This window comes from Athalia rosae, chromosome 2 (genome assembly GCF_917208135.1).
Source record: "Athalia rosae chromosome 2, iyAthRosa1.1, whole genome shotgun sequence".
In the NCBI taxonomy this organism is placed as follows: Eukaryota; Metazoa; Arthropoda; class Insecta; order Hymenoptera; family Athaliidae; genus Athalia; species Athalia rosae.
Genome location: NC_064027.1, coordinates 30,805,884 through 30,823,357, shown reverse-complemented (window position 1 = coordinate 30,823,357; position 17,474 = coordinate 30,805,884). Strand labels below are relative to the sequence as shown.

Here is a 17,474-nt window from a genome sequence, read left to right as displayed (position 1 = left end):
AGCACGTCGATCCACCGACTCTTCAGATTCTTTACTCTTTATCAAACTATACGCAGCAGATCAACAACTGACAACGGCAAAACCGTACGACGTTAAAGGTGCGACATCGTTGAGTGAAACTGTATCGGAAACGTTATTCTTCAAATTCGTAGCACTGTAGGTTTTTTCCTAAGAATGGATGTAGCCGTTGACTGAATATTCATATGAAGCTGTCAGCCATACTTGGCCATAACGAAAGTATTGCTCCGAACCTCCGAGCCCTCTCACTGAACGTGCTACATCTGGGAACTTGAAAGCAGTTGACTAACCCTCAGCCGACTTGAGGGTGACGTATACCGACCGCAGTCAACGCAATAATCAATAAACCGACCGGTCGTCACCAGTGAAAGTATTTCAAAACTTATCCATCCGCATCTAACGTGGTCCCCCAGCGTCCTCGCTGTCAGAGATTTAAGAAGATATTGGCAAATTGTGATGTCAGTCAAGAAAAAGGTGTTGATGGTGTGCTTAGGTGAGTTTAATCATAGGTCTGAATTATTCGGCATTACTTTAACAGACTTGCAGTCACAAAATCACCAATTCCTCTGCTCACTTAGAGCATACACCACACTCGAAGCTGCTCTCTGCTTAATGTCTGTGTATAATTCTCATTACATCAGTAGAATTGATTGCCTATATTGTTTTATCAAAGGCAATATTTGCCGCTCACCAATTGCGGAAGCTGTTTTTGCGGACTTTATTCGAAGAAAGAAGCTTTACGATATTTGGGAAGTTCATAGCGCAGCGCTGATTGGTTACCACACAGGCAAGGGTCCAGATCATAGAGCGATGACAACTATAGAAAAACACGGGATCACAGATTACACTCACCAAGCAAGACCTGTATGAAACTCTCAACATGAATACTATATTCCATTTCATTAAACATCCATCCTAATTTCATTGCTATGTTTGCAAATTTCTACTATGATTAATAATTTAGCATGTTTTTGTACTTTACGACTAGATTACTACCAATGATTTTCACAACTTTGATTGGATTTTTGGAATGGATGAAGATAATATCAGGGAACTTGAACGGTTGCGACCTAACAACAGTTCTGCAGTAATCGAACTCCTCGGCAGCTACGATCCAGAAGAGGAGCGGATCATTAGAGACCCTTACTACGTAAGCATATTCAGAGTCCATTATATTCTTATTCGAAGATCCTCTGAGGGCTTGAAAAACGTAATTCGTACTTTGTCCGATGAAAGGCTTTTAATTCATGTGAAACGTTGTTATTTCGGCAAAAAGATCTCAAATTTTTACTCGCCTCAGATATTGTAACAAATTCTAGATTTTATTACTATGACAAAATTGTTGAATGATTCAAAGCTGCAATCAGATTCGTAACTGTAGTCTTGGTGGAAGGAGAGAAATTTTTAAAAGAGATCTTCAACAACCTCAGCTTCTTATTTCTTTTTTTTGTTGTACAGGATACTGATATACAGGGATTTGAAAAGGCATACATACAATGTGTGAGGTCAGTAGCAGCATTTCTAGAAAAACACAAGTACTAGATCACCAGTTTACCGGTGCAATATCATACGGTATATGGGTAAACTTTTACAAAAGAATTAAATGATGATTGTAAATACAAGTTTGACATGGGTAAATATTTAGAAATTCCTTTGAAACCTAAAATAATATGCATTTATTATTTGATTCAATGAATCTGACATCCTAGTTTCCCACAGACTTGGAATATTAGACATGGCATACCAGACTGCCATAAATACTGATTGTATTCTTGGAAAGGCACAAGATTGAAAAATTGTAATACAGTCAATTACAATTACTAATTACTACTCAGGATCCATACTTGGCAACTAATTACTATAACAAATGCCAAGTTGAGGTTGAGTTTGCTGAATATTTGAAGTGCTTAACACTTAAATGCGAATTGGTAAAAGTTCTAACTAAATCAGTACCAAAATATCTTCAGACTATACTTATGCTACGGTATAAAGTAGTTGCCTTACATTGCCTCAGCCAATTCCATGACTTATTTCACACGCTTACCAGCTACGTAAACTTCAACGATGTTACGATCATCTCCAGAGTAAACCAGTCTCTGAAGATTTTCATCCAAACTGTATTCAACCAAATCGTCCAACGGTCCACTCGATACATTCAAGTCGATGACAAGAGCATCAAACTGTTTTCCAGGTGAAAAATTTCCTGTCTCGTCATCCATGGCTAAAGCTGTCAGATAGGATGATATGAAATCATGACAAGAGACATATTTAACAAATGAATTTCTGCTTTTTTCACCTGCTGCTCCTCCTAGAGTTGCCAAGTGAAAAACGTCCTTGTGGGTCAACGGGCTGTAACCAGGATTCAAAATTGCCAGGTGATTTGATACTTGGATTGCAGCTCTCATTGCGGCCAATATGCAAGAACTATCACCGCCGGCAACATCTAAACCAATAATGGGTACCACATGGAAAATGTGCATTTGCTTTTTTATGTTTTTTTTTAACTTCTCTATCTTTGCAAAACTTGAATGATTTCTAGAAATTTTAACCTAGTTCCGAATTCTCAGTCCTGAAGACATCCTTTAAATCTCTGTAAAAAACCCTTTTTTAAGCTCCCACCAAAGTTGCAGATTCTCCACCTAATTAACAACTCACCGGTTCCAAGTCCAACTTTTAATCCTCGATCCTTAAGACGCTTCACATCACAGAGACCACTCCGCAAACAAGTGTTTGAAGATGGGCAGTGAATTATGGAACATTCTCTGGTCTTTAGAAGCGCGAGTTCAGTGTCACCAAGGTGTATACCATGGGCTAGGATAGTCTATGATAAAACATTGTGAGTTGTTGAAGTTTATTATAATTGAAGAAGTTTTTTTTTAGACTTTCACCTCCTCCAGTCTTTATTCTACTCTTCCGTAAGGTTTTATTTCCCTGCGTTTGGTTACCTTGCTTCCCAACAGGCCAGCCGCATCATAAACCGCAGAGTATGATGGATATTCTCTGTAAGTAGTTGTAACTGCTTCTATCTCATCCAGATTCTCGGATATATGGGTCTAGATAAAAGTATCATTAGGCTATTCCTTAAAAGTAAGTTCAGCAATACTGAATGTTAATTGAGTATCCAGCACTGACCTGCACGTGAAGGTCCTTTTCTTTGGCCATATTTCCCAGTTTTGTCATCAGTTCCATGTCGCAGCTCAAAGCAAACCTGGGAGTGATTATTGGTTTGACTAACGAACTCTGTAACATTAAAAAAAGTAGGTTTTCTTGTCGTACGCCTTTTCTACTCTTCAGTTTTGATTCTTGTTTCATAGCAAAAGTCTCACATTGATCTTTGCAATGTCCTCGATGAACTTTCTGGTGCAAGTGATCGACTCCTCAGTAGTCTCGCAGTAGCCATCTTTGCGCGTCTGGTTCATATTGACTTTTCCTATCAGACACCTTTGGCCAAATTTAGCTGCTTGTTTTGCTAGAATCACCGACGATTCTCTATGTAAGGATGCAAAGTAGCACGCAGTTGTGGTGCCCATTGTCAGGGTCCTTTTCTGAAAAATTAAAGAGGCATTACGCCATGTTGAACTCTCTATTTTTCTTCCAACAAGCAAACTTACGATAACAGCTTCGTAGACATGTTCTGCAAAACCTGCATCAGCATATTTCTTTTCCAAGGGGAAAGTGTAGGCCTCGAGCCAGTCGAGGAGGTGCTTATCGTAGCCAACCCCCAAGTTTGGGAACTGAGCTGCGTGAATGTGGCCATCGATGAACCCTGGGATCAAAAATTGGCGCACACTCAGGACTCTCACGTAATCCGCTGAGACATCCCCTGGCTGAGGATTCTCCGATATGCTGATAATCTGGTGGTCAGTAGTTACCGTCAAAATGTTTACAAAATATAGGATGTTTTATTATTATTTATTCTCATGTTATATTAGGGGGTTGGAGCTACTTAGGACCTCCTCATATGTAGATAATTGCTACGCTTCGCTTTTCCTCTCACCTGCCAAACAAGGAAGATCCCACTCTAGGAATAGCTAGGCAACATGGTGTGCCCAGCCATTCATTTTCTCTTTCCTTTGCCATTATTTTTCGACATAGGTATGTACAGCATATTTCAATTATAAGATACAATAAGTATACAATTTATGTAAACTACCCCCTCATTTAAAAAAATGGTTTTTTAAATCCGATGATTCAGAGAATAGGTAATAGTGCGACTAGTAAAGCGAGGTCATTTATTTATCTTAATTGAAAACTACGCAAAAATTGTAACTCCAATAACGACGATATAAATAAGTGGCAGTGTACAAATCAGATTCGATATCGACGTGATGATAATAACATCAAACGCTCATAAATTTTGATAAGCAATCGTGCTCTAGTTCTTGACTACTCGACCAGGTTGAACATAAAATCTCTTTACGGTCACTATCGCTAATTCAATTCAAATGTATCCACACTTTAGTTGATGGCTATTGCAAAATGAATCACGCGATTTTTACGCGGTGAAAGCATGAAATCAAACCTTACGTTTCGTACAATGATCCTGTGCCGTTTAAATAGGCTCTTGTCTATCTGCGTGTACCATTAGATCCGAGATAAGAACGATTACAAGAAAAGATAATAAATTGGTCATTCTTTGGTCCCAATAAAAATTAAGGTACTGGAAATTCGACAGCTCTAATTTCGACTATTGGTAGCAACAAAACACTTTTTTTTAAACCGTCAAATATAGTTTGCACCAACATATTTTGGAAAGGAAAGAAGAGTATGGTTTTTCCATTTGATATCCATGTTACCTTTCCGTTCTCGACAAGAATTGCAGCACGTTGTAGTACAACGAGCTGACCTTCATCATCGGTATGAATAACTGGCCCGACAAACAGCTGCCGATTCATCTTTGAAACTCACTTTGCTGTGATTATGGTTCAAGATTTTGCGCTTATTATCCCTGAAGTCACCTGTAGGCTAAATGAACAACAATATTTTAGTTCGAACAAATAGTTGAATGGTAGGTGATCATCTATCCAATACGTGTATTTTTCATTTTAAACTTATCCTGACAGTAGTTTGTGTCTATGTATACTCAAAATTTCCGCGCATGGTCACCTCCGATAAAAAGGTTTATGAAAACGTTCGATGAAGAAATGATCTAACCAACAAACCGTATAGCTTCACTCGATATCGAGTAGTTCAAAATATTCTGTTTTCAGAAAATTAGATGTCAAACCGTTATCGACTTCCTCGCTCCACCTGCGAAATCTGGACGCTTCAATAAGGAACACTGGCGATCTCGAAGAAGTTTTACAGATGATTTCAAATACGTACGTCCGTTGCTATGGATACGCAACAGACGAGAAAACAATTATTGAACTGCAAAGTAATTTAAATCTGACTTATAAAATCTAACGAGCTAATAAGCGGCTTTGAACGGTTTGATCGGAGCGGACCAGCAACTCGTACCGCGCGTTTTGCGTTTGCAGTTCAGTCACCAAGCAGTCAAGCATCAAGGTTTGTGACGACACACCGATGTATATGTATACGCTTTTTGAACGCGATTCCTGTGTGTATACATCTATAGTTATCTGACATTAACTATGTAACCAACAGTGCCATTGTTATCAGATGACGCAATGTTTGCCTGCATTTGCTGCAGATAAGGTTCATAATGAGTCGTTTCTACACTCTTTTTGCAGCAGACTCCGCTGTAGAAGGATCTGAGGCTCTATAGCAGACTCTCACATTTAGGAAGAATTTAGTCGACGACGCGTTTTGCTGGCACCAACTCTGGATAATCAAAACCTTTTCTCACAGCTCTAAGTTATTATATGAGCTCTTCACAACTGATGTTGCCTTCTTAAGATTTTAGGGAAATATGCCCAGAGATCAAAACTCCTGGGAAGCTCTATGATAAAAAACAAGTTTTGCAAGGTAGAACTAGCTTTTCAAAAACTTATCGATGTGGATGACTTTGAGAATTGTTCATTGCAGTGCAGCATAGAGTACAATTGCTCTACGAAGCCTTCCGAGCTAGAAGGGTTGGTATAGTGTCAGGCAGTTTCAGCGTATTAATCACCATTCATATACACTCTACTAAATTAATATACTTCATTCCTTGAACAGCAGGGGTTTGAATAAAACAAATCAAGAATTCAATTTTTGTTGTTAAGTACCAGATCTATCTCCAACTCCGCTGGCCCCCTTCTGGCTAGTAGATCTCTAAAATGCTGGAGAAAAACGATGTCCAAAGCGAAGAGAAGGAGACAGGACCCAAGACTAAAAAGATGGAAAAACAACCAGCAGATCCACACAGGGAATATCTTGACATGGACACAGATGAAGAGGAATTTGGAAAACCAGGTTGATAATCAGTCTTACATATGGGTATCCGGAATTAAAGTAATGGAAAATCTCGTAGTCTCCAGATCCAGTTGTAATATTTCTTCAGCCATATTCTTTGCCTGACTAAAAGACATCAAATTTTATACACTATTAGTCGAATCATTACAGAGACACCCGAACCAGAGGAAGAGCCACCGCCTGAACCAGAAAAGCCGATATTCAGCAAAGAAGAATTACAAGAGCTTGTGAGTTGCCCGAAAAAGAATGAGAAAAATATAACTGAAATTGCCATTAACCAGATGATTCTAATTAAGTTTGGATCTCAGGTACAATATGTTAAGGATTTCACTGTCCTACCAGCACTTGATGATTCAGATTGGAATGAAGACTGCTGTAAAGTGATCCATGAATTTTTCCAAAACCCTTCAGAAATCATTCTTACCATTTTCTATGACGTTGAGATCCTAACAGCTCTTTTGGGGTTTCCATCTGACGCTGTCGATGGCATGACTTACTTCTGGAGGTCGCCTTGGCAAGTATATACGGCTGAAAATTTTCATGCCACAATTAACTTCGGCAGCGTGAGTGAAAATGTTGAGAACTATGTTTTAAAAATCATGGAGAACGTTTATGCGCTAGGTATCTTCAACAGCAAGAACTGGTACTCTGGTATCCTTACTCATTTTTAATATCAATCAAAAGGTTGACTTATCCTTGCATTATATTGTTATTCCAGATATTTTTCTTATATTAGTTTATCTCCAGTTAAGAGGAACGATATCTTCAATAATACTCATGATTTGTTGACAAAATTGACTGACACTACTTACAAACTAATGGGACTCACCGTTTTATACGTTCCGAGGGATGGTATGGATCCTTCAGTCAATAGGGCTCAGAAGCAGAATCAGTTTGTACTGGTTACGGACAACATTGCTAGTGGAGAAGAGTCGCAAGATGTGAACAAAGTTGATGAGGCAAAAGATAAGGGGGATTTGTTGGGAAGACTTGAAACTGTGGCAAACTTTTGGATTCGTCAAATCAGAGAAGCTATTAGTGATCAAAACTCTGCGAGCCAACTCACCAGAGTTTCTGACGAATTAACGTTCTGGGAATACAGATGTAAGTTTGAAATACCGATAGTAATTCCCTATTATGACACATTGCATAAAATTTCCATTTATAGATGACAATCTTCGAGGCCTTTGTTGTCAGCTGGAGAACGCCAATATTCTACACATTGTTGCAAAGCTTGAGAACATGCAGTTCACTAGCATCAGACAGTTTCACGAATTGACAAGAGATGTGAAAATGGCTATCGATGAAGCTATATCTAATATTAATTATCTCAGCTTACTAACCGAACCGTGCTCGGTGTTGAAGATCCCTGAGATGGAGCCGGAAAAAATTTCGCATATTCTATATTTGATTAGTTTTATCTGGCTCGAATCACCATTCTATAACTCAAAGTATAAAGTTTTCCTAACTCACGTCTGGATAATTCACTGCTGCGAGAGTGTAATTACTCTCCTCTTATTGCAGGACAAAGATCGAAACTGTCAGTCGAGCTCTGAGTACTCAGATTGTTAGTACGTGCCGAGAGTCAATCAATTTAAATACAATTTTTCAAGGCGATACAATTCAAGGGCGACAACAACTCCAAGTCTGTATCAGCTGCTGCCAAAAATATAGAAAGATTTGCAATGAGGTACGATTTTTTGAATACTCATATGAATCGAAATGCACAACCGGACCAACTATTAGATGAACTTTTTTTTTTTTTCCAGCATGTCAAAGTTGTTTCAAAGATAAGCCAGGATAGAGGCTGGGAAGTTGATTCAGAAAACGTATTTAATCACGTCGATGCCTTTGTAAGACGTTGTCGAGATGTAATTGAAATTTGTGACACGATTGTTGTATTCGGAAAGTGAGTTTGCATGTTGATAGCATTGTACTCATCAGCTGTGTCATAATCCTGGGTCTCACTGCAATCAAAATCTTATTAGGTCTCCCAAGTCAATGAATTTTGGTGGTTCAAATGGAATAGCCTATGAAACTAGCTGTAACAGGATTGAAATGATGTTCTACAGTGCCTTGCAGAAGATAAAGGATGTTCAATATAAAATATTGGACGTTATGGATGCTACTTGGCTGCAACATATAACTTCATTTCGACAAGACATAGCAGAGCTTGAAGTTATGGTGGGTAACGTAATATCGAGCATATTTGCAGAGTTAAGCTGCATCGAGGAAAACATCGAGGCTTTGTACACGTTACAGCGGTACAGCAGGCGTGAATCTATCAACGAACTTCTCCATTTGAAATGGGTAGAGGTGAGTTCATTTGGAAGAACAGACTCGGAAGATCGTTGCTCCAATTATCGGCGTCTTTATCCCTAGGTTTGGAAGATATTTGACAAGGAAATACAACAATCTAAACTAGCTATCGTCAATGAGAGTCAAAATTATCACTCATCCATGCCCTATTACTCAGGGCGAGCTTTCATTTTGAGGCTGCGCCATAGCAGATTAACTCGATATCAAACAATATTATCTAATGCCTCGGACTGGCTGGGAGATTGCGACGCTCAGATGTAATTATATTGACTTTCAAATCGAGAACCATGATGCTATTTTTGAATGCTCAATAGGTATGTCCAATTGTAAGTTGGTATCATATATTGTAGCTCAGTTTTGAGAAATTACAAGAAGTTGAAAGCTGCCGCAGTAAGTGAGGAGAAGCTGCTCTTTGAGGCATGGGAAAAGCTGATGCCAGAAATGAATGAGCTAACGAGCACTCTTGGTGAGCCCATACTACGAAGAGGTAAATCAAAATTTGGACCCATCGAAGTTAATATGGATTACCGTGTTTTGAATGCCATGGAAGAAGCCAAAGTGTAAGTATCTAAAATTTATTGGCCAAACTGAAATATCATTACCTTTGCACAGCTTTGAATAATTTTTATTTCAATTTTTCAGATGGGTTTGGTTGAGTTATGAGGTCAATACTCAGTGGAAAAAGTTGTCGACCAAATGGTTGACCTTGAAGATTAGGTACCAGGGAGTGTCCCTTCTCTGCAGATCTTACAACAGTGTACTCAAACCCTTAACAAATCAAGAACGTTCTTTGTTCAAAGAGTTATTGAGAAACTTGGAAAATTCAGTCGCTTGTGGTTTTGATAAAATCACTTGGTATTCACCAGATGTTGAAAGATTTTACACAGAGTGCTCTGCGGATGTAATGAACGTAAGGACACATAAGTTATTAAGATGCTGAATACAGCTACTACTGGGTCCTATTGTTACAATAAGAATTTTAATGATAACAATGATAATTGCAGCTTCAGGAATTGATTGGCCTGTACAAAAAGGCTAATTCACGCATCGAACAACTTTTTTGGGAAATAAGTAACATTGGATCCATTCAAGTATTTGATAACGTAACATTCAGCAATGAAGAATTTCTTTCAACTCTAGAAAAGCAAATGTTAGTATTTTTCTTATTGTTCTCTCAAAACTGAAAGTGTACAAAACTCATTGGGAAATTTTTATTCTAGGTCCCAGGAAATCTGTAATATTAGAAACCGTTACGAAGAGGTCTTGAACTTGATGATGGGTATCAAAGAAATTTTTGAAATAGATTTGGAAGAGGTGAATATCAAGTCATTTTCACATTTACTGAATTCTATATTGAAGTTCTTGAACTTACTATGTATACATCCCTACGTTTCCTGTTTTCATTCAGATAGCACAGTATTGGGTCGATTTTATTCAATCGAAAGATAACCAGTTTGATCAAAAACTATGCTCAGCCATTGTAAATTGTTTACGATCAGTTCTGAGATTAACCGAAGGTGATGAGATTAATATTTGGGAACCATTCTTCCAAATCACTGTTAATTACATTAACAATGAGGTGCTAAGTACATTGATTCAGCAAAGGAGCAGCTAAGCGACAAAATCTGCTGTTACTAATTTTTCTATCTGAATTTTACAGTTGATCATTTGGCCAGAAGTTCAAAAGTTGAAAGAGGTTTTCAAAAATATATTCAAGTACACGATCGCTGCGATAAAGCCTCTAGAATTGTTATCAGTGAAATTAGATGTTGATGTCGATGTTGCCACAGAGTTCTGGAAATCAATCGAAGCTCATGAAAAATATCTAAATTTGCAGAGGACACTGGATACACGTCAGTACAATTCGATCGTGCCAAATTTTAGGTCTAGACTTGATCAAATTACCGATCATCATTGTTCTTGATTTCTATTTTACAGAATTCTATGATTTGAACACAGCCATAAATGACTACGTACAGTCAGTTCAGTGCATCGGGGAAATAACGTCGATTGACGTTACTAGAATCTTACAGTATTACGCAGACAATGAGCCGAGTCGCGAAGTACTTGAAAACGACATACTGAGGTGGGAATAGTCCAAGATCTATGTCTAATTCCACTGGGTTAGCTGAAACTAGGTGATATAATTATCGATGATTCATGTTGCAGGTGCACAAAATTGGCAGGTGGAATCGAAAAAATCGCTAATAAGACGCCTGTCAATTTCATAGTATTAGATATGACGGAGGCAAAATTAAAAATGATGGAAAAATGTGAGTCCTGGAGAGAGATATTGTTAATAGAGCTGAGCAAAGTCATTGTCACCGAACAAGAATTCGACGCAGGGACACCAACTCCAGTCGAAGAATTGAGCTTATGCAGTTACAAAGGAAGCGACAATGGTAATTAACAATTACTGTTTAAAATCATGTTCATGTTAATAATTTCATTATATATTTTTAATAATAAAAAAAGACAGCCGTTTGTTTTTACATAACTGTCATGATTTACGAAATAACGTATATGTATATTGTTCCTCGTCACGTTAATTAATGGCACCATTGCAACCTAGTGAGTAAGGAGCTGACATACCTATGTGTGTATAAATGGAGCAAATAACGAGCGATTTTTTATCGTTGATCTCTAGGTGTTTCCCCAATTCCGTCTCAATATCAGTTGGTAAATTTCACTTATCTTTATTGAAACCAACATTTTGCCTAGCAAAATTATAACACTCAATATCAATTATAGTTTAGTATTTAAAAAATGTACTCAAAATAATCATAATATATAGAATATATTAAGTATCAATATCTATTATGTTACACAGCTAGAAAGAGCTCCAATTTCTATCATTCGATCGTAAAACTTGGGGCACCTGCAGTCCCGGTAACTGAGATGATTGAACCCGTGCTTGTAATACTTCAATTACTATTAAAATCTGACGTAATACTGCTTCAGGAACAGAGAAACGTGAAAGAATTATGAAATTTTTTTTTTGCAGTTATTTCTAGCGGTCCCATAAAAGCACAAAAATATTACCGACTAAATAATATTGCTAAGTTTCTTGCAGCGTTTCGTAAAGTTAATTTAACAATCAGCACGAATTTATGAATAACTTTTAATGACTGCTCATACCTCAGACAAAAAGTAACTTAAGGATAAAATTAAGTAGTATATATTTATCTTTTATAAAGTCATGGTAATTGTTGCAGATCAACTACATTATAAATGCATTGGTCAGTCATTGTAGCTGTAAATGTAATGTGTAGTATATGTATAGTGACTTGAATTACGTTTAATAGCAAATTTAGATTTGTGATTCGTTCAATCACATTGATTTTTCAATGATCCGATACGTAAATAAATTTCATTTGAAAATATAAATTTCTGATGAGATGTATGATTATAATCTCTATCTATACCTCTATATATGTATACGTATTCATGTAGCTATACACGCATTAAAAAACGTCAGCTATTACTTTTGTTTGTTCCAACTGTAGTTTTCTTTTTCTAAAGTTCACCCTGTATCGTTATCATCAAATTGAGATTTCAAAAAACTTGGCTAAAAAATCGCAACTAATGAAACTTCGAATCATACTTCAATCAAACAGCGCAGTTTGAGTGAATTAAGTTTTCAATCGCGAACTAATCAACAGCACCACTGCATCCGTATTGCCATAGCCAAATTTATCCATTATCTTTCAAACGGGAAGTCGACCGATTATTGGAAGGACAATAATGCATTATTACTGGTAAGTGTATCATCGATTCGTTTTCTCACTTTCCAAGAAATCAAGATTCTCTGAACTAATACTATGCTAATACGAATAATTGTAACGTAACAACCTTAGGGTTGAGTTAATAATAAATGGATGACATGGATTGGATGCAGTCTGAGAAAAATAAGTATGTGTCAGTCGACATAGGAATAGTAAATTATAGGTAACTGCGTATGTGTATAACAATCTGACATAGAAAAAATATTATCGTAAGACATAAGCTTAATGTTGCACCATTTTTGAGCTGAACTCTTTAACGTTTTTACTGAATGTGTTATAATGAAAGGAATATATACATGTGTTGACTATTTTGATAGCTACACGTGAACTACGATACCGAAAGTGATATAACAGATCCTGAAAAATCGTTCGTCAGTGTGGAATCTCAACAGTTGTCTGACGAGACCCACTTATTAACGTGTAATAAAATTCTCTCATCTGGGTGACTCGAAGGAAACAAGGTAGCTTCAAATCCCTTTACATCGTAGCATTCAAACTATAAATTTCTCAAATTGAGCCGAGCTTATCTGAACATTTTTGGCACACTAACACTTCCAATTTCAGGGGTTCATGTTAATTTACCGTTTTCATCGTGGATGCTCAACTTTCGGTCACAAGTAGTCCCTCTTGGTCAGCTTTTATTACGAATACAGGGCTCTGTGTCAAATCCTTGTAATCTAACAATTCGCTGTCCGAACTGCTTGTGTCATTGATCGACAGATCCAGTAACTCTGACTTGGTACTTGGCAGCAAAAAGAGCAACGACAAAGCTATAACTGCATGCCAAACACTGTGAACATACTGCAAAACGGATTCGAATCAATCGATGAGGGACTGAGTGAAATAAGTATAGAAACTTATTGTAAATGAGTTTAATTCACGAATGAACAACCAACAAAAATTGTTCATTTATTTAGGGATTCAATATTTTGTTGCACGTTTATTTTTTAGGCTTACTTGATAATTGGCTTCAGTCTCGACTAAAGAGAAGAGCAGCAGTCCAATCGTCGCTAGAAATAATCCAGTCACCAGTTTGGCGACACCGTTTGGCCACTTCCAATGCTTCAACTTATAATATCGGTAAGCAAAAGCACCAATCTATAGCAAAAGAGAAAACGGACAACTGAAAATCTTGGCTCCAAGTTCATTCATAAGTCAATTTGAGAAGCTGATGAGTATCGGAGCACTTCACTTACTGGAATTGTCGTACCCATTGCGAGCGGTACCAAAATACTAGGCAATCCTGTTCTGTCCCTTTCAACGCAAAACGCAATAATGAGGACACCGATCATGTGGAAAAAGGACACATATCTTAATGGCAATTGAGCCATAGCGACGAGCGTTACCCAAAAAGCAAGGATACTCGAAAAGAAGTCACTATACTGAAGAACCTGGATAAATGTTTAACTCTAATGAGATAAAACTGTAAATCTAATTAATTACAAAAGACATCACATACATGTATTTATTTGAATGTCATGATTGCCAAAGTAGGATGTGAGCATTATCTGACTCCTTACCTCGTATTTAGCGACACAATAAGTCATGAATTGTTGGTCGCATGCATGGTAGAGCGAGGAGAATGTCATTGTCGCTAGATAAACCAATCCTTCGGTGTACAGGCCATTTCTAACAGCTAAACAAATTGCTGGCAGAAAAAAAGCATTACTCAGAGTGAGGAGGAGCATCGTTAAGAGCATGAATGCTTCTGGCTCTGCATGTGTTGAGTCTGTACAACCCCAGCCTTTGTATCCTAAGGAAATAGACCATTGTAAAAATTTATTCCATAGACTATCCACAAGTTCGAATAGGATCGACTGATCTCAATTAATTACCTCCAAAGCAGTTGCACGAGGTATAGTACAAAAGCCCTCTGCGAGTTTCCTGACAAACTCCGTGGCGACCGCATGGGTTACTTCCAGGGAAAACGCACTGCCGAGTTTTTATGTCTATCGATACCAAAATCTCCTCCATTGCGCAAGGAACTTTTACCCTGAACAGAAGAATAAATTTACTTTTTTCGTTTCTTAGACTGTTTTGGTCGTCAGCTTCCGCTTATCGTCAGCTGAAAGGAGTGGCTGGATTGAAAGATGACTAGTATACAAAAATCGATTACCCCTCGTCAAAACATTTAGCTTGCATGGCAACGTGCCAAGTGTCTGATTGCGGATAAGGTATCAAAAGCGAGGACATGTTTTTATCAAAAGACGATAGGTTCATAAACATGTTCGGATTGCCACACGTTATTTCACCATTCACACGATCAGGTACTCTCCCTTTACGGACGCAGACAAAGACGAGGACCAATTGTCTGGAAAGCTGCTGTGAATTGAAAAAGAATGTGTTTGGGACACTTACGTAAAACATCCAGCATAAAAAAAAGATTCACTTATTTAGCATTATTACCTCATTCATCTCTAGCCGAACGTCGATATGTAAAGTACCTCCAATGTCAACAAACGGCAGAATGTCAAATTGTGTAACAACTGGATAATAATCTGTGAGCATAACCCATGATGTTAACCACTCTCTGCCCTAGAACCAAGTTCCACTATCTTCAATTATCTCCTCATTGATATTTAAGAAGCTTGCGTCCTTCAAACAGAATTTTTTCTCCAGTTATACCTGAAGTAAGTAGATGCTTGAGAACGGTTGCGGGTGTTTTACCCTAACGAGCTGAAACCTTGGTATGCAAGGATCATCTCTAGCTTCGTCTTCATCAGGTAAGATGTACTGGTCCTTAGACAATCTCATACTGTCATAGTTCATTGTGGAATTACTGTAAAACATCTGATTGGTCAAAGAGTGCTTTTTTGATAACTTTAATCGTGCGTCTCTATTTTTAGCTCGAATTTGAGCCAGTGCTTCGGAGAATGAAGGTGCATCTAAATACTGCCGCATGGAAGACTTTTCAAGTACTCTTATTGGACATTCTGTAAGAAACAATACGATTCCGAATTCCAAACAAACGTTAGTCGAAAGATTGTTCAGTAGGACTATATCTGTGATTTCATTTCATTTTACCGGAAATGCTAACTTTGACATTGAAGTCTATCACACTGTCAGAGATCACCAGGAGGTAGTAGTAGCTCTCTTGGTATGGTGACAGAACTGTGAAAGTATAGCTGTCGCTCATAGTTAGATTGCCGATTGGGCTACCGTGAGTCTGGTTGTAAATTGGGACTGCTCGACCCTTCAAAGCCAGCCCTTTTATACAAGATGAATGCCTGTCGTGGTATGCTCGCACAGTGAAATTACACCCCCATATGTGGACTCGAAAGTGCCATGTACTCGAAGGTATATAGATCCTGAGGATAAATATAAATTGAACGTTGCTAAGAATAGAAAAAAATCAGGTGCAAATACCTGCGAAATCAAAAGTGATAGAAATTTCAAACTTCTGAGATAATAAGATACTTACTTATAATAGGACATTGGTTCATTGGTGTGCAAGGTTGTCTGTGAGCCAATGGGTATGTCTTGAATGCCGTTGGTTTGTGTCCAGATTGCAACTGAGCCCAAACTGTATCGACATTTATGTCCAAGACCCTGAAATTAATTTGATGTGAATTGGAACAAACAGTGCTTTCACTTTGGATAGTATTTCAGAAGTCACTTGATTTCATTTACCTGTTGCTGGACTTTTTGATCCCAGTGGGACAGGTAAGCAGTTACAAACCAATCTCCAGGTACTGGGCTATAAACTGGTATCGTGGCAGAAACCTTAGGCTCAAAGGTTGTTGTTAATGTGCAAGAGATGGTATCGTTACGGTACAGATGCATGTTTGGAGGTAGAGAAGCATTATTCACAGAAATTACAGGGTAACCACCTGGCTGCAAGTACCTGAAAATTGCACAATAAGATTTTCGATTGAAAACAAAGTTTATTACAACTTTGATTTATATTTTCGGTTTGGAGTTAAGTTCATGATTACTTACAGGTGTACCTTACGAGGTGCACAATTTTTACCATCCGAAAAGGCAGCGAATTGCCATGTGGCTCTGAACACATCTTTAGGTACGGTGTAATGAAAAGTTGTCAAATCCCCATAGTTCTGAAATGGATGTAACGAGCCCTCTTGACTTGCCTCAGGTAACATACAGCGAACAACTGTAATGCAGTACGAAAGAACGTCATTTTTAGTTTCAAAAATAATTTACGGATCTTGCAAAATAACAAAATCTGATCAGTCGTAAAACTACTAAGAGCGAGCATTGAAGAATAAATAAATTAACAATAAGTATCACTGCCAATAATCAAATGAGATTGAACTTGTACTTGTTATCTATAAAAAAAGATTGATTGATCAAGTGTTGAATGAAAATGCATGTACCGGGAATTGAATGTTGTTTGGCTGAATTTTGAAACATTGAAACAGGGCACACGGCTTACCTGCGACGAATGGGTGGGCCAGAATATAAAAGATTTGTATGTATACGAAGACATTTCCACTACTGAGCATGTGGCTGGATCGCATACTTCCGATACGATATCTTATCTGGTATATTTTACGCGATGCATCGAAAGCTTTTTACTTGGTGTATTTCACTCATGAATGTCATCCCATCACTCCCACCGTTGATGGTAAACGTCTTTGGTAAACGTGAACTATACGTGATCCTGAACCCCAAAGGCTGGAAAGTGTTACCAACAAAGGCGCATTACCGTCTGTGCGTGCGCACTGATTTTCGAATACCGCGGAATTATTTGAAGCAATTCCGAATACCGCGAGTATGAATTCCGTATTCCATACTAGACATCTTTTGATTAATAAAAATCAGAGGAGATACGTTTCTGACTAATGGGTAGGGAATAATCGGAAGGAATTCCTAAAATATTCTCTTATCGATGAAAAAGTGTAGTTTAAAATTCGTTAAAATATCATGAAAAATTGCAGATTGTATTCACAGTGTTCGCATTGTTGACGATAACGGCTGAATCAAATAGAAGAAGACCGATACGAACAGTTCGGAATCCTTGCCCAAGTGCAAATC

General features: G+C 37.9%; 4 protein-coding genes across 16 annotated transcripts; 2 read left to right on the top strand and 2 right to left on the bottom strand.

The window, feature by feature from the left end:
• Window positions 1-284: 284 nt before the first annotated feature.
• LOC105688239 (low molecular weight phosphotyrosine protein phosphatase 1-like) lies at window positions 285-1,684 on the top strand. Its single transcript, XM_012404381.3, has 4 exons — window positions 285-511; window positions 692-882; window positions 1,007-1,168; window positions 1,477-1,684. Exons 1-4 carry the CDS (start codon window positions 475-477, stop codon window positions 1,558-1,560), a joined length of 474 nt encoding a protein of 157 aa, XP_012259804.1. The 5' UTR covers window positions 285-474; the 3' UTR covers window positions 1,561-1,684.
• Window positions 1,433-5,387, bottom strand: LOC105688233 (guanine deaminase). Of its 4 annotated transcripts, none has more exons than XM_012404371.3 (9): window positions 5,246-5,387; window positions 4,815-4,983; window positions 3,630-3,872; window positions 3,345-3,563; window positions 3,151-3,258; window positions 2,964-3,071; window positions 2,674-2,839; window positions 2,315-2,461; window positions 1,433-2,245 (listed from the first exon to the last, which is right to left on the bottom strand). In XM_012404371.3, exons 2-9 carry the CDS (start codon window positions 4,911-4,913, stop codon window positions 2,046-2,048), a joined length of 1,290 nt encoding a protein of 429 aa, XP_012259794.2. In that variant the 5' UTR covers window positions 4,914-4,983; window positions 5,246-5,387; the 3' UTR covers window positions 1,433-2,045. The 4 variants fall into 4 exon arrangements, with proteins under 4 accessions (XP_012259794.2, XP_048506788.1, XP_012259795.2 ...); XM_048650831.1 differs by having other exon boundaries at window positions 5,181-5,321; XM_012404372.3 differs by having other exon boundaries at window positions 5,173-5,314.
• Window positions 5,385-11,209, top strand: LOC105688226 (dynein axonemal heavy chain 2). Of its 9 annotated transcripts, XM_048650822.1 has the most exons (18): window positions 5,492-5,946; window positions 6,007-6,053; window positions 6,186-6,375; window positions 6,526-7,026; window positions 7,123-7,479; window positions 7,544-7,826; window positions 7,900-8,065; window positions 8,145-8,284; window positions 8,364-8,691; window positions 8,758-8,951; window positions 9,045-9,254; window positions 9,337-9,604; window positions 9,699-9,844; window positions 9,915-10,008; window positions 10,103-10,273; window positions 10,355-10,547; window positions 10,633-10,780; window positions 10,864-11,209. In XM_048650822.1, the coding sequence occupies exons 3-18, from the start codon at window positions 6,240-6,242 to the stop codon at window positions 11,102-11,104; spliced, it is 3,576 nt and encodes a 1,191-aa protein (XP_048506779.1). In that variant the 5' UTR covers window positions 5,492-5,946; window positions 6,007-6,053; window positions 6,186-6,239; the 3' UTR covers window positions 11,105-11,209. The 9 variants fall into 9 exon arrangements, with proteins under 9 accessions (XP_048506775.1, XP_048506776.1, XP_048506779.1 ...); XM_048650818.1 differs by having other exon boundaries at window positions 5,385-5,526; window positions 5,712-6,375; XM_048650819.1 differs by having other exon boundaries at window positions 5,392-5,526; window positions 5,715-6,375.
• On the bottom strand, window positions 11,136-17,126 carry LOC105688228 (post-GPI attachment to proteins factor 6-like). Of its 2 annotated transcripts, none has more exons than XM_020853754.2 (13): window positions 16,873-17,126; window positions 16,419-16,590; window positions 16,110-16,323; window positions 15,901-16,028; window positions 15,504-15,787; window positions 15,105-15,412; window positions 14,886-15,014; window positions 14,596-14,798; window positions 14,315-14,472; window positions 14,000-14,232; window positions 13,676-13,870; window positions 13,437-13,577; window positions 11,136-13,280 (listed from the first exon to the last, which is right to left on the bottom strand). In XM_020853754.2, the coding sequence occupies exons 1-13, from the start codon at window positions 16,955-16,957 to the stop codon at window positions 13,080-13,082; spliced, it is 2,451 nt and encodes an 816-aa protein (XP_020709413.2). In that variant the 5' UTR covers window positions 16,958-17,126; the 3' UTR covers window positions 11,136-13,079. The 2 variants fall into 2 exon arrangements, with proteins under 2 accessions (XP_020709413.2, XP_012259779.2); XM_012404356.3 differs by having other exon boundaries at window positions 14,596-14,801; window positions 16,873-17,125.
• Between the last annotated feature and the right edge of the window lie 348 nt (window positions 17,127-17,474).